At 44.5% G+C, this 15,841-nt stretch overlaps 1 protein-coding gene across 1 annotated transcript; it reads right to left on the bottom strand.

The window, feature by feature from the left end:
• Positions 1–900: 900 nt before the first annotated feature.
• On the bottom strand, positions 901–6,129 carry LOC123180426 (uncharacterized). Its single transcript, XM_044592482.1, has 3 exons — positions 5,549–6,129; positions 4,914–5,311; positions 901–3,866 (listed from the first exon to the last, which is right to left on the bottom strand). The coding sequence occupies exons 2-3, from the start codon at positions 5,035–5,037 to the stop codon at positions 1,636–1,638; spliced, it is 2,355 nt and encodes a 784-aa protein (XP_044448417.1). The 5' UTR covers positions 5,038–5,311; positions 5,549–6,129; the 3' UTR covers positions 901–1,635.
• Positions 6,130–15,841: the final 9,712 nt, after the last annotated feature.

The raw sequence follows: 15,841 nt of genomic DNA on the forward strand, positions 1-15,841 counted from the left end.
ATCCATGGAGGTGAGGAGAAGGCCCTTGACCTTCTGATCCTGAGTCCACCAGTGATGGTACGCTGGGTTGGCGGCGGTCGTCGCGGCGTCGCCAGTGCCCACAGCGAGGGTTTTGTCCGGTGCCGCCGTGGTGCCATCAAGATGGCCATGGAGGTTGGCATTGGCGAGAACGGTGCTGGTGATGCCCCCCCATAGCATGAAATTGTTGCGGCCGAGGCGGACGGAGATCCCCGGAACGGAGAACGCGGCGGGAACCGAGGCGGCCGCGGGCGAGGTGATGGCGCCGACGGGGTTGGAAAGCAACAAGGCTGAGGATGACATCGCGGCGGCATGGAAAAGAGCGGCGCGCAACGGCGGACAGGGGGACTCGCGGCGGCGGCGCGGAAGATGGCTGCGCGCGGCGGCAGCGTGGAGGGTCTCGCGGCGGCCCGGGTGGTGTCTGATACCAAGTTAAACAGGAGGGTTTAGGGTTTTGCGTGGGTGTTGACATCCACCTCACGTCTCAATATATAGATGATTATATTACAATTACATACGTGTTCGTATACGTGCACAAGTACAATATATAAACTAGACCCTATTTTACATCGAGGAGGTGCTCGGTAAATTGGATCAATGACACCTAGCTTCTTGGTAACCAGCCTCCTGGCTGATTGCCCGGGAACACTTTTGTTGAATAAAGCTCTCTGATTTGCCCGTAAAAAAACACTTGGATCAAGAACACAGGGGAAATAACCATTGCGAACCTGAGCCATGCTGGGCAGGGATCAACTTATAATAAAAAGCATGGGGAATCACGTGTTGCCCTGCATTTTCTTACGTAAACATATTTGACCAAACCCAATGTTTCCTGAAAATCATAGTTCAGTTAGCATCCATATCAGCATATATGCATGGCACTAACAAATCACAACCATCTTCTTGAGTGGAAATCACAACCATATTACAGAGTGAAAGGCACAGTAAATTACTGGAAGCAACACAAATCAACTAGATTGTCATAACAGGTCTTACAACTGGAGGCATCAAACAAATTGACTAGTACTAGCAAACAACTGAACTCTCACAATTTTATACCACCTGACAGTGAAGAGACCTCACACTTATTCACTCAGGCCTGCTTGGTGGAGCTTGAAACTTCAGAAATATCAATACGACGCTCCATTGATGCAGTCATTTCTACCTCCGTTTGCCGTAGCTGTGTAGCTTGAACGGAACGGGAGTGAAGCAGTGGATCCAGCTGCTGATCATTTCTGCACGTCTGCTCATCAGCATAGGTTGTTGCTTCGCGAGGTGCAAAACATTCTGCAGGAGGATGGCCATGGATCTGTTGATCCCTCTCTAGAATGCCAGCGTGGGAGAGCAACGCCCACAGGTGTGTTAGAAACTCACCTCCATTTGCCAGATGCTGTATATGATCCTTTGCATTGTCCGATGGAGCTGCGTACAATATCATTTCAGTCCAGAAATCTGCCAGCATCTTCCACCGACTGTCATCTCTCATTTCTTCAAGCTTCTTCCCTAACCAGATCCCCGACGCAAAGGTCGTCTCATGTTGCCGGTGATAGGTTTTCATCTTTGTGTGTTTCTCAAACGGCGTCCTGTCTTTGCGCAACAAGTTTAGTGCCTCGTTCCTCACTTCATGAAACAATTTGTGGTCTCCAAAGGATGATCCGGGAGCAATTCTAGCACAAACGCCATCAAATATGCGCAATAACTTGATATTTCTTGGGCAACAGTATGATGGTTGAGTACCAAAGTTTCTAGCTCTGCAATCTTACATTGTGCGATGACACAATACTCAGTTGCAACATGCCAAATCAACATGGTTCTGGCAGGAGTCTCGTGATTGCATGCCCATAATGGAATTTCTTCACCTTGAAAATTCTGTCGCAATGATGATACTCCGCACGACAGTTGACCATTGCTCTCTTTGAGAGTTCTAGCAATGGCCAACTTGACGGTGTCTGTCAATGGAATGCGATCTGCCTTCTTAACACCACGATGTTCAAATCCTCGAGGGAAAGCTGAAGTATAGCAATGAAAGGACTGAAACAAATAAGACAAAGACCCCACCAGGTCAGCGATGAATGATTTTCCATGCAAATCCTTAATTAGCGAGTGCTGGCCAATCTTATTCTGCCAATAACCAAATAACTGTGGGAGATTTTTTCCGAAGTATAGTCCTGGAAGCCGACAGGCAAATTCTACCTTAGCCCAGTCGGATGAAATAAGAACATAAAGCTGTAGCAGCTCAAGTGCAAAACTCAGCATGACAAGTACTACTCCTGTCAGAATGCCTGTTCTTCCCCATGGCACCCTACTAGGTGAGCTGAGAGACTCATGTTTATAGCGCAGGAGATCCTTGATCAATGTTACTATTCCTGAAGGATATATGACCGCAACACAAAAAATGCTGAGGAAAAAGTTAATGGTACCATGTGCACTGAATAAGGAATGAGTGGTGGAGAAGAAATGATCGTAGGTGAAAGCCAGCTCTGTCTCAATTATCCTATATGCAGCTTCGTAGTTTCTCTCTACATCCAAGAGGAATCCTTTGAAGACCAGATCATGAGTTTTCTGAAGCTTCGCTTCAGGGCAATCGGCCCCAAAGAAACGCCTCCGTAATAGCTGAAACAAGGCAAAGGAAAGGCACAGTTCCTTCAGTCGTGGACCTTCACTTCCACCGAACGGACCTGAAGAGGAACTCCATACCATGCTAACTGTAATATGGCCCCGTTCGTCCTCATCATCACTTTTCTCCTCCCCTTCATCATAATCATCATCCTTTTCATGCTTCTGCTCCTCCTCCTCATCATCATCATCATTATCATCGTCCTTCTCCTTCACCTCCACGATCTCCTCCTCCTTTTCTTTCTCATTTTCATCAGCCTTTTCATGCTTCTGCTCCTCCTCCTCATCATCATCATCATCGTCCTTCTCCTTCACCTCCATGATCTCCTCCTCCTTTTCATTATCATTTTCATCAACCTTTTCATGCTTCCGCTCCTCCTCATCATCATTCTTCTCATCCACCTCCACTACCAGCTTCTCCTCATCATCATTCTCATTCACCTCCACAATCTTCTCCTGTTCATCCTTACGGTGCTCTTTCTTCTGATCGAAAGAAAAAACAAGGTAGTTGTACCCTTCAAGAGATACTGGATCATAAGCTACAGATGCCCGTTGGTCAATCTTCATATGCGTTTGGAGGTATAAGCTCCCCTTGTCTGAGAAGCTACTTGCCATGATATTTGCGCAAGTCCTTCCACCATTCATGGTCAGAAAGAAGATCAGAAAGAACACCGCGATCAGGGAGTGAATGAGAGCGTTCCAACCTAAAAATCCGGAGGTGTGGGGGATGGTTATGGCCATGGACATGTAGCTCACCACAAACAGGACATGCCGGAAGAACTGGGCGGTGTACCGCTTGTTGTCATCAACATTGTAAGCTGTCATCGTGTTCACTCTCCCCAAAGCAACGACAACAAACATAGTAGTGAGCAGAGATTTGGTCTCTTTGAACGGAGAGTTGTACATAACACCAAGGGTATATGCCACTAAGGGTTGGCTGGCAGAGTATGCCAGCCATAGTGGGTACTTAACATAGGCGCTATTGATGCTGCGCCTGTACCGATTGCCCACCACCTGTATGGCGCCAATGACGACATAGAGTAATAACAGGAGCTCAATCTGGGTTCCCACCATCTTCTCGCTGTGCCACCATGAGGTATGGCCCCCCTGTGCTTGTGCGGGTGCCGGTGCCGCTTGTGGCAGCTCATTATACAGCTGCTTCACAGGATGGCGTACCATCCTGCCTTGTTCAGCGAAGCGCCTTCTGCTGTAGTTCTGGTAGTTCAGCTTGGCTAGATGGAATAATCAGTAGTTAGTGAGAACAGGCAGCTCGATCTAGCTTACTGACTATGAAGTACAATACAAAGTGTGAGCCAAGCATACAAGATATATACTAATATTTTCACTATCTCACATGTCGTAGTCCTTCATCAGTAGTTACGTTGGAAGTATCAACTCGGTATTGGAGGTTAATCACGCGTAGTGTTATTTATTTATTTATTGAGATGGAATGGATGCACCGTTATTGAGGAAGAATCCAATGATATATGCATATTACTAATGCGACGCCGTTTCGGCCAAGTTGCATGCTCAATGTATGTGACAAATATGTTTGGACAGAGGGCATACTCTATAGTGTTTGACGGACACCAATATGCTATGGCCTAATCTTATATACTCTCTTCTATTATGTTTATAGTGCACCCAGGCTAAAATCAAACAAATTTTCGAGCATGTAATTCCGCTAATACAACTTAGATCAACGCATAATACTAGATCAAGGCAATTAATGGTCTATCCCTAATGGCATGCAATCACATAAATTTATGCAACTTTGACTTAAAACAGAAGCTTTCTCGTTTTATTTAATTGCTATGCCTCACATCCATTAGAATGCACTCTAAAAAGAATAAAGCAAAATATATATATTGGGTGCGCTATAAACAAAAGAGGAGGGAGTATTGGCCACTCGTGCTCGCCAACCTGGTCGCTCCCGGGGCAACTCCGGAGGCCCTCCGCACCGCTACCCAACATTCTATTCTATGTAAGGTTCACTAATTACACGAACTTTCATGGAAAAAATTTAATGGCATGAGCAAGAATATACGTGAAACAAAAAATATATCTCTCATATTCACTAAAATTCTGAATTGTGGCGAACATATGGAAGAAAAAAATGATTCCGGGGAACAAGAAAATGACTGTACTAACTAAAGTAATAAATAACAAATACTGCCTCTGCAACTTAATACAAGACATTTTTTGATACTGTCATGGACTCTAAAAACGTCTTATAAAAAGTTACAGAGGGAGTATATTCCTAAAGGAATATCACATACCTTTTTCTACAGGTGTGGAGTTGGAAGTGATGAACAAATAATTATGGCAAACGTGAAGAGAAATATAGATAGAATCACCAAATCTCATATCACTGGAAAATCTACAAACAGAAAGATAAACCATGGTGAATTAAAAAGTGGACTAGTATAAACAAAAGTACATATATAAACACTTCAGAGATGAAAAAAGGTCAGCCCTATCCTTCTTTCTTCGGAGTCCATCACCGACGATTGGTGTCACAGGGCAAAGGAGACCGGAAACTGCTACAGCAGGTGCAGCGCGGCAGAACGGGCATGTCATGTTGAACCGCAGCCACTCGCCCACGCATGCCGGGTGGAAGTTCATGCACGCCGGCAGCACCCTCACCGTCTTGCCATTCGCCAGTAGTGTTTTTTTCCTGTATGGGCAGATAATGGATTTTATGGGCATGTAGCCTGTCTTGTGAAAATAAGCATGTCTTCTAATAAAGCTTTCTATATTTTTACAAAAGATATGACTACAAAAAAAGGATAAAACAATTTACATGTTGAACAGAGTACTACTCCCTCAGTTCGGAAATAAGTGGCTTGGACCATGCCACTTATTTACGAACGGAGGTAGTATTTACTATGTTTTGACACTTGATGGCACGCACCTGATTTACAGCTAACACTTGCATAGCACAATTTTTTTACAAAGAGATCTGAACTTTTCTTCTGAAGTTGCCTCTCAGAAAGTAAACGAACCACCACTAATCCTCTAAATCACTCGCTGAAGCAAGGTCTGAGCTCACATGAAAGCACCACAGCTTCAATGCACCTCAAAATCTGCTCGGTGACTCTGTCTGCAAGCTGCACTGTCTAATGGTTCCTGATTTGGACAGTAACTCTGCTCAGTGACCGTGTCTTCAACCTGCACTGTCGAATGGTTCCTGATTTGTACAGTAAAACTCTGCTCTGTGACTGTGTCTGCAACCTGCATCATCATCTGCTGCCCGTAAAACCCTACTCTGTGAGTGTGCCTGCACTTTCGCACCATCACCTTCTGCCTGAATCCATTCTTGAGTAACCTGCGAACGGACATATTCCCTACCCCAGTCACCCCAGTCAGCAGCAGGCCGCCCATCTCCGATGATCCAATCACTACGTTCCAATGATCCAATCACGCAAGCAGATGCAGGTCACGCCGCTGACCCCGTCCCCAGCAGGGACAGCAGGCGGAGAGACGAGGGGCTTGGGGAGCAGGGGGGGGGGGGGGGGGGGGGGGGGAGAGCGCCAGTGCGGGGATGCGAGGCCCTGGGGCGGCACCGCTCAGGGAGCAGGAGGAGCGCCGGTGCAGCGACGCGGCGTCCGAGCCCAGCCTCGACGAGGATTTCGCCCGGCGGCGGCACAGCAGGAGGAGTGCGAGCTTCGGGAAGCAGAGGGGCGGGATGAGGCGGTGGCTGGAAAGCGCTTGATGGGAGCCGCTGGCGGGGATCCACACTGCGAGCATATCTGGGTCGTGGCCGTCGGCGGGTGGTCAGCTCGCGGCCACTATTTCTGGCTTTAAGCCTTTTTAGTGGGATTTCTGGTTTTAAGCGAGATGGGAAGGATCACTCGCTGAAGGGTCGGCTAATCGGGCTCGGTGAGGGGAGCAGGCAGACCTCTTTCTGGAGCCTTCCAACGATCGTGGATTAAGAGCACGCCAGCCGCGTCACATGTTGCACTCTGAGCATTTTATACGGATTTTTTATATTTTTTCGCACACGTTTTTGGATTTTTAAATTGTTTTTTTGGTTTTTTTTGACTTTTTGGTTTTGGTCTTCCTCAACAATTGGACCAACAAAAAAATTAAAAAAATTACACGAAAAATATCTTTTTTCCTTTCGCGAGAGGCACGATTTTTCTTCTGCGAGAGACGCGGTTTTGCTTTCGCGAGAGGCGCGGCCATGGCTCTCAGAAATGAAAAAACATATTTGTTTTCCTTCCGCGAGAGGCACGGTTGTGCTTTTGTGAGAGGCACAACCGTGCCTCTCGGAACGGAAAAAACACATTTTTTGTTTTTTTTTTCTTCTGCGAGAGGCACGGGTGTGCTTTCGTGAGAGTCACAACCGTGCCTCTCGAAACAGAAAAAATGATTTTTTTATTTTTTTTTTCTACGAGAGGCACGGTCTTGCTTCCGTGAGAGGCACGGTTGTGCTTCCGGAGAGGCACGGTCGTGCCTCTTGGAAAAAAAGACACGTTCTCTGTTCCTTTCCTTGAGAGAGGAAACAAAAAAACACATTTTCTGTTCCTTTCCTTGTGAGAGGTACAGTTTTGCTTCCGTAAGAGGTACGGCCGTGCCTCTAGGAAATGAAAAATAAAATACGTTTTCTGTTTTTTTTCTTTCTGCAAGAGGCACGGTTTTGCTTTCTCGAGATGCACGGCCTTACCTTTTTCGGAAAGGGAAAAGAGATATGAACGCATGGTTTAAGGATAAAACGTTTTGAATAAACGGATGTACGAAAAAAAACTCTCAGGTTGCGACAAGTGGCGTTGCGACAAGTGGCGCGCATACAGGGCGCCACCTGTCGCAACCTGAGAAGGTGGGAGTGATTTTTTAAAGAAGTATTCCTTAATTAGTGACTTCGGGTTTAGAGAAACGGCATCAAGCCACTGAGCTAGCTTTCGGTTTGTGAACCCTACTATATAGAGAAAAAGAGCCGGGCTTTCTCCTTTTCTTTTGTTTTTTCGTTTTCTTTGGATTTTTTCCCTGGGTTTTTTCATTAGTTTCTTTAGCTTTTTTTTTTTCATTTTTGTTTCCTTTGGTTTATTTTCTTTCTTTTTTGGCTTTCACTTTTTTGGTTTTTCTTTATTTCTTTTTATGTTATTTTCTACATTTTTATATACCCCCTCCGTCTTAAAATTCTTGTCTTAAATTTATCTAGATACAGATGTATCTAACACTAAAATATGAATAACTACATCCATATGTAGACAAATCTAAGACAAGAATTTTGGAATGGAGGGAGTACATGATTACTATTTTTTCAAACATGTTTAATATTTTTATATGCATGATCAACATTTTTCCAAATACCTTCTCAACATTTTTCCAATAATTGTTCAATAGTTTTTAAATACTTGTTCATCATTTTTAACACTTATTAAATATATTTAATACTTATTTAACCTTTTTCTATACTCTTTCAATATTTTTTATACTCGTTCAACATTTTTCATGTACCCGTTCAACATTTTTAAATACTTATTCAACATTTTTAATAATTATTTAACATTTGCAAATATTTGTTTTGTATTTTAATACGTATTCAATATTTTTAGATACTTTTTCAATAACATATATATTTATATATAATATTTTAAAAATAAAAGTAGAAAAACAAAGAAAAAATGAGAACAGCCCACGTGTTGCATCCTCCAACCCAGGCACGACCTAACTAATAAACGGGCCGGACCGTGGCATGTTTAACTATCTCGCCTTCAGCGAGTCCAGCTTTCGACTTGCTGAAGGGCGAGCGAGATGGGCCGGCCCACACTCGCAGGAGGCCACATTTTTTTCTTGCTTTATTTGTATTTTTTATAATATTATATATATATATATATATAAATAATATATATATATATATATATTGCAACAATACACTCCACAAAAACATTTGAAAATTGCTAAACAACTATTTGAAGAACTTTGAACGAGTATTTGAAAAATATTGAACAAATATTTGAAAATGTTGAATATGTATTTTAAAAATATTGAACAAGTATTTGAAAAATGTTGAACAAGCATTCGGACAATCTTGAACGTGTATAGAAAAATTGTTGATCATGTATTACAAAATGATGAATTTTTTTGATCATGCATATAAAAATGTTAATCAAGTATTTGGAAAATATTAAATGTGCATAGAAAAAAAGTTGACCATGTATTAAACAAATAATGAATTTTTTTATCATGTATATCAAAATGTTAAAGAAGCATTTGAAAAATGTTGAAAAAGTGTTTGAAAAATGTTAATAAAGCGTTTGAAAATGTTAAATGTGTATAGAAAAATGTCAGCCGTGTATTAAAAAAATGCTGATATTTTTATTTGAAAACTATCAATCAAGCATATAAAAAATGTAAAGAAAACACATTTTCGAAAACCAGTCAAACTTGTATTTGAAAACAGAGAAAACACGGAGTGAAAATGAGGAAAAAAGGAAAAAAAATAGTGGAACCGGACCGTGTCGCCTCAAGTAAAACACGCCATAGATTTCATTAATACGTCCTACACTAGCAAAATGGTTAGCTACTCTGCTTATTACCCATGAGTCCGGGATCGAATTTCACCCTGAGCGCTCCTTTCTCTCTCTCTCTCTCTGTATTATTCCTAGTTTTATTTTCGCTTCAATGGGTCGGCCCATCGCTGCAGACTTCGAAAGAGGATCTTTTGTCTCATGGTAGCGTGCTCCAGTCCCCTTACGAAGTCAAAACTATTTAGCTTATTCTCTTGATTTCAATCGACCGCTACTGGATTTCTGTCTCGCTTCCCTTTTTCGTAATATGAATTGGCGATCAGAACACATATGGGTAGAACTTCTAAAAGGTTCTTGAAAAAGAGATGCGAGAGTAGATCCTGTCTCGCTTAATGCGAGACATAGCTCTCACGATGTCTAGCATATTGCGCCACATTTTTTAGCCCGTTGGGCTGTTTTTTAGGCATATTGGATTGTATTTTAGAACATATAAAAAAATCTTGATTTTTTTTAAAAAAATTAGCAGGCTGTGCTGTGCCGGCCCGCGTGCCCAGCCTCCAAGCCCATGCACGGCCCAAGGCGTGCCGCGTGCGGGGCATGGCCCGTTTAGCTCGTGTGTGCCTGGCCCATGGTGGGCCGTGCCAGTGTGCTCGCGGGTTGGCCTTGTTGGGCCGGCCCGTGTGGCCAGGTTTGGTGGAGACTAGGTGTGGTTCACGCGATGGAGCTTGCCGAAGCGGCTCATGCTGGTTGACCTTCTATTAGAAAGGAAATATAAATTTTTAAGAAATGTATATTGTTGGAAATATTAGCACTCTTCCAACTAATCTAAACCACGAGTAAACAGTAAGCATGGTAAATATGGTATGCATCTCATACCGATACCTAAGCATGTGAGCACGTACAGTACATAGAACCAAAACATCTATGAACAGCATATATACGGCCAGCACATGAACGAGCAAATAGGGGGTGAACGAGTCATACCCTCCGGTTGGCCAGGCCAACCTGGCAGCGGCAGCCTCGGCATGGGGCGAGGCCTTCTTCTTGGCGGCTTCGTCGTCAGCCATGGAGTCAATGCAAGGGAAGTAGTGGAAGCAGAGGTGGACGGAGACGGGGACGGATCGGGAGCAGTCGCGTCGAGACGCTTCCCAAAAACCTTATTGTCGTTCTCCCAGGCAGGATCTCGAACGACAGGGTTCCGGAGGCACCTGCACTCCCGACCAATTGTGCACGCGGTCGTCGGGATGGGATCGCCGGAGGCAGCATAGAGAGGGGAACAATAGATGACGGCTAGTGTTGTACGAGAACGAGTGAGTGAACTGAGTTAGGGTTTACTCCTCTGGCCAGCGCCTTCTTATATAGGACGTCAGGAAGATGGGCCTGGACTCAGGCCCACGACCGAGTCCGCGAACAGCCCACGGTCCAACATCTCAGACAGTGCCGCTTCTGCAAGCGACTCGTTAATTAATTAACAATTAATTAACCATTCCTTACCGGCAAGAATAAGCTTCGACTCGGCTCATTCCCGCAACCCGCGGGTGCGCGCGCGCGTCGTGACGAGGCGAGGCATGGCGAGGCGATGCGTGCAGCGGAGGAGGAGGACCGCGCGTGTACAGCTCATATTCCCAAGCTCCCAATAGCAAGTGGTAGAGCATCCCTTATAAAGAGGTCTCACTCTTCTTACTGTAGTAGTATGGTACTAAACTTCCCACACTTTCCATCATTTATCGTACGCAATAATGGGCCTTAGAGATTAACTAAGGATTATTGTCTTATATGGGCTTAAGCCCATCCATAATCCATCAATCCCCCACCAGATCTCGAGGCACATAAATTTGTCAACTATTCCAAACAATGTTTGATATACCAGAATTTTCAGTGGAGACTGTTAAGTTGAACTTCCACCTAGAACAATAGGATTAAACTTCTTCACAACTGAACAATGGACTATGCCTTGAATTGTCGGTTTGGCGTGCAGAAGTTTCGCCTATTGTCAGCTGATACGTGGGTGCCGAAGGCTAAACCCCATGGGTGGAGCTTATTAGTCATACTATGTACCTTCTCATGAGCTTCCTAGAGATCACCCAATCTCATAGACTGTGACCAGCAGTCGGGCTCACATAGGTGTGTTCCTCTAAAGAATGCTCTGTAGGTTAGCATATGATAATCCTCAAGTGCAAGGAATCATCGTAGCAATTTCCAAAGGTGGAAGTGATAAGCATGGAGTGTCGAACCTAGAAGGAGCTAAAGGTAAGATTAGTATTCTCTCAAGTCCTATCTGTCACTGATACGACTCTACGTACACCGAACATTTGCTTCCAACTAGAAACGAGAAATAAAACTATGTTGTGGGTATGAAGAGGATACCTTTGCATGATATCGGAGAACTAAAATATAAAAGTAGGTGATGTTATCATAAAGTTAGAATATATTACTATATATTATAAATAGCGAGTGTGGAATAATGATGGATTGGTGTGCGGAATTATCCTAGGCAATTGTTAACAAGATCGGTAATCATTATTGCAATTTCATATGAGGGAGAGGCATAAGCTAACATACTTTCTCTTCTTGGATCATATGCACTTATGATTGGAACTCTAGCAAGCATCCGCAACTACTAAAGATCATTAAGGTAAAACCCAACCATAGCATTAAAGTATCAAGCCCCTTTATCCATACGCAACAACCCCCTTACTCGGGTTTAAGCTTCTGTCACTTTAGCAACCCACTATAAGCGAATCATGAACGTATTGCAACACCCTACAGTGGGAATCCCCGCAACACGGAAGGCACCATAGGACAGCACCAAAATAAAACATACAACTCAAACCAATCTAGATCATCAATCAACCAATAGGACAAAAGAAATCTACTCAAAGCATCATAGGATGGCAACACATCATTGGATCATAATATGTGGCATAAAGCACCATGTTCAAGTAGGGGATTACAGCGGGGTGCGGGAGAGTGGACCGCGTAAAAGAGATGAGGATGGTGATGAAGATGGTGATGTTGATGAAGACGATCACCGCGGTGATGGTTCCCCCGATGGCACTCCGGCGCCACCAAGAGAGAGGGGGAGTGGTTCTCCCCTTTGTGCTTCCTCCTCCATGGCCTCCCCCTTAGATGGGGAAAGGTTCTCCCTCTGATCCTTGGCCTCCATGACGATGGTGACCCCTCCGGCTTCCTCCTCCATGGCCTTCGGTGATGTTGGCCCCCTTCGGCAGGGTGCCAGAGAGGGCCTAGATTGGTTTTTCGTGGCTACAGAGGCTTACGGCGGCGGAACTCCCGATCTCTCTTCTATTATGGGTTTTTTTGGATTTATAGGAGGAATTGGCGTCGGTTTCATGTCAGGGGGCCCCATGAGGCAATCACAAGGTCGAGGGGCATGCCCTAGGGGGGGCTCCCCCACCATTGTGGTGGCCCCGGGACTCCTCTTCCGTATCTTTTTCTTCCAGTATTTTTCATATTTTCCAGAAAAATTCTCCGTTAATTTTCAGCTCGTTTCGAGGACTTTTATTTCTGCACAAAAACAAGACCACGATAGTTCTGCTGAAAACAACGTCAGTCCGGGTTAGTTCTAATCAAATCATACCAAAATCACATGGAATCATTGTAAACATGGCATGAATACTTCATAAATTATAGATACGTTGGAGACGTATCAGCACCCCCAAGCTTAATTCCTGCTCGTCCTCGAGTAGGTAAATGATAAAAGAAATAATTTATGAAGTGTGAATGCTATCAAGTGCACAAGTTTGATTAATGAAAGTTTCAAGCACTTTTCTAGCATTATTCTTCGTCATAAACAGTAGCTCATCTCATAAAACTTCTCATGATCAAGTAACAAGCTATCCACAAATTAAAGTATAGACCATAAAATTTCTTGAAAACTAACAAACTATGTTCTCCGTCATCAAACAATTGCAATTCATCTTATTTTCAGGAAGGGTCTATGTAAGAGCTTTGTAGTAAATTCCACATACTCAACTTGTTGGAAATATGCCCTAAAGGCAATAATAAAATGGTTATTATTATATTTCCTTGTTCATGATAATTGTCTATTGTTCATGCTATAATTGTGTTATCCGGAAATCGTAATACATGTGTGAATACATAGACCACAACATGTCCCTAGTGAGCCTCTAGTTGACTAGCACGTTGATCAATAGATAGTCATGGTTTCCTGACTATGGACATTGGATGTCATTGATAACGGGATCATATCACTAGGAGAATGATGTGATGGACAAGACCCAATCCTAAGCATAGCACAAGATCGTGTAGTTCGTTTGCTAGAGCTTTTCCAAATGTCAAGTATCATTTCCTTAGACCATGAGATTGTGCAACTCCCGGATACCATAGGAGTGCTTTGGGTGTGCCAAACGTCACAACGTAACTGGGTGGCTATAAAGGTGCACTACGGGTATCTCCGAAAGTGTCTGTTGGGTTGGCACGAATCGAGACTGGGATTTGTCACTCCGTATGACGGAGAGGTATCTCTGGGCCCACTCGGTAATGCATCATCATAATGAGCTCAATGTGACCAAGTGTTTGGTCACGGGATCATGCATTACGGTACGAGTAAAGTGACTTGCCGGTAACGAGATTGAACAAGGTATTGGGATACCGACGATCGAATCTCGGGCAAGTAACGTACCGATTGACAAAGGGAATTGTATACGGGATTGATTGAATCCTCGACATCGTGGTTCATCCGATGAGATCATCGTGGAACATGTGGGAGCCAACATGGGTATCCAGATCCCGCTGTTGGTTATTGACCGGAGAGTCGTCTCGGTCATGTCTGCATGTCTCCCGAACCCGTAGGGTCTACACACTTAAGGTTCGGTGACGCTAGAGTTGTAGAGATATTAGTATGCGGTTAACCGAAAGTTGTTCGGAGTCCCGGATGAGATCCCGGACGTCACGAGGAGTTCCGGAATGGTCCGGAGGTAAAGATTTATATATGGGAAGTCCTATTTTGGCCACCGGAAAATGTTCGGGATTTTTCGGTATTGTACCGGGAAGGTTCTAGAAGGTTCCGAAGTGGGGCCCACCTGCATGGGGGGACCCACATGAACGTGGGTAGTGGGGGCAAGGCCCCACACCCCTGGTCAAGGCGCACCAAGATCCCACCTTAGAAGGAATAAGATCATATCCCGAAGGGATAAGATCAAGATCCCTAAAAAAGGGGGATAACAATCGGTGGGGAAGGGAAATGATGGGATTTCTTTCCCCCACCTTTGCCAACGCCCCAATGGACTTGGAGGGCAAGAAACCAGCCCCCTCCACCCCTATATATAGTGGGGAGGCGCATGGGAGCAGCACCCCAAGCCCCTGGCGCCTCCCTCTCCCTCCCGTGACACCTCTCCCTCTCGCTGAGCTTGGCGAAGCCCTGCCGAGATCCCCGCTGCTTCCACCACCACGCCGTCGTGCTGCTGGATCTCCATCAACCTCTCCCTCCCCTTGCTGGATCAAGAAGGAGGAGACGTCTTCCCCAACCGTACGTGTGTTGAACGCGGAGGTGCCGTCCGTTCGGCGCTCGGTCATCGGTGATTTGGATCACGACGAGTACGACTCCATCAACCCCGTTCACTTGAACGCTTCCGCTCGCGATCTACAAGGGTATGTAGATGCACTCTTTTCCCTCTCGTTGCTAGAAGACTCCATAGATTGTTCTTGGTGATGCGTAGAAATTTTTTAATTTCTGCAACGATCTCCAACAGTGGCATCATGAGCTAGGTCTATGCGTAGTTTCTATGCACGAGTAGAACACAAACTTGTTGTGGGCGTAGATGTTGTCAATTTTCTTGCCACTACTAGTCTTATCTTGTTTCGGCGGCATCGTGGGATGAAGCGGCCCGGACCGACCTTACACGTACGCTTACGTGAGACAGGTTCCACCGACTGACATGCACTAGTTGCATAAGGTGGCTAGCGGGTGTCTGTCTCTCCCACTTTAGTCGGATCGGATTCGATGAAAAGGGTCCTTATGAAGGGTAAATAGAAGTTGGCATATCACGTTGTGGTTTTACGTAGGTAAGAAACGTTCTTGCTAGAAACCTATAGAAGCCACGTAAAAACATGCAACAACAATTAGAGGACGTCTAACTTGTTTTTGCAGCATATGCCTTGTGATGTGATATGGCCAAAAGGATGTGATGAATGAAATATATGTGATGTATGAGATTGATCATGTTCTTGTAATAGGAATCACGACTTGCATGTCGATGAGTATGACAACCGGCAGGAGCCATAGGAGTTGTCTTTATTTTTTGTATGACCTGCGTGTCATTGAATAACGCCATGTAAATTACTTTACTTTATTGCTAAACACGTTAGCCATAGAAGTAGAAGTAATCGTTGGCGTGACAACTTCATGAAGACACGATGATGGAGATCATGGATGGATCATGGTGTCATGCCGGTGACGAAGATGATCATGGCGCCCCGAAGATGGAGATCAAAGGAGCAATATGATACTGGCCATATCATGTCACTATTTGATTGCATGTGATGTTTATCATGTTTTACATCTTATTTGCTTAGAACGACGGTAGCTTAAATAAGATGATCCCTCGCAATAATTTCAAGAAAGTGTTCCCCCTAACTGTGCACCGTTGCGAAGGTTCGTTGTTTCGAAGCACCACGTGATGATCGGGTGTGATAGATTCTAACGTTCGAATACAACGGGTGTAAGCCAGATTTACACACGCAATACACTT

Source organism: Triticum aestivum, chromosome 1D, assembly GCF_018294505.1.
Source record: "Triticum aestivum cultivar Chinese Spring chromosome 1D, IWGSC CS RefSeq v2.1, whole genome shotgun sequence".
NCBI classification, from domain to species: Eukaryota; Viridiplantae; Streptophyta; class Magnoliopsida; order Poales; family Poaceae; genus Triticum; species Triticum aestivum.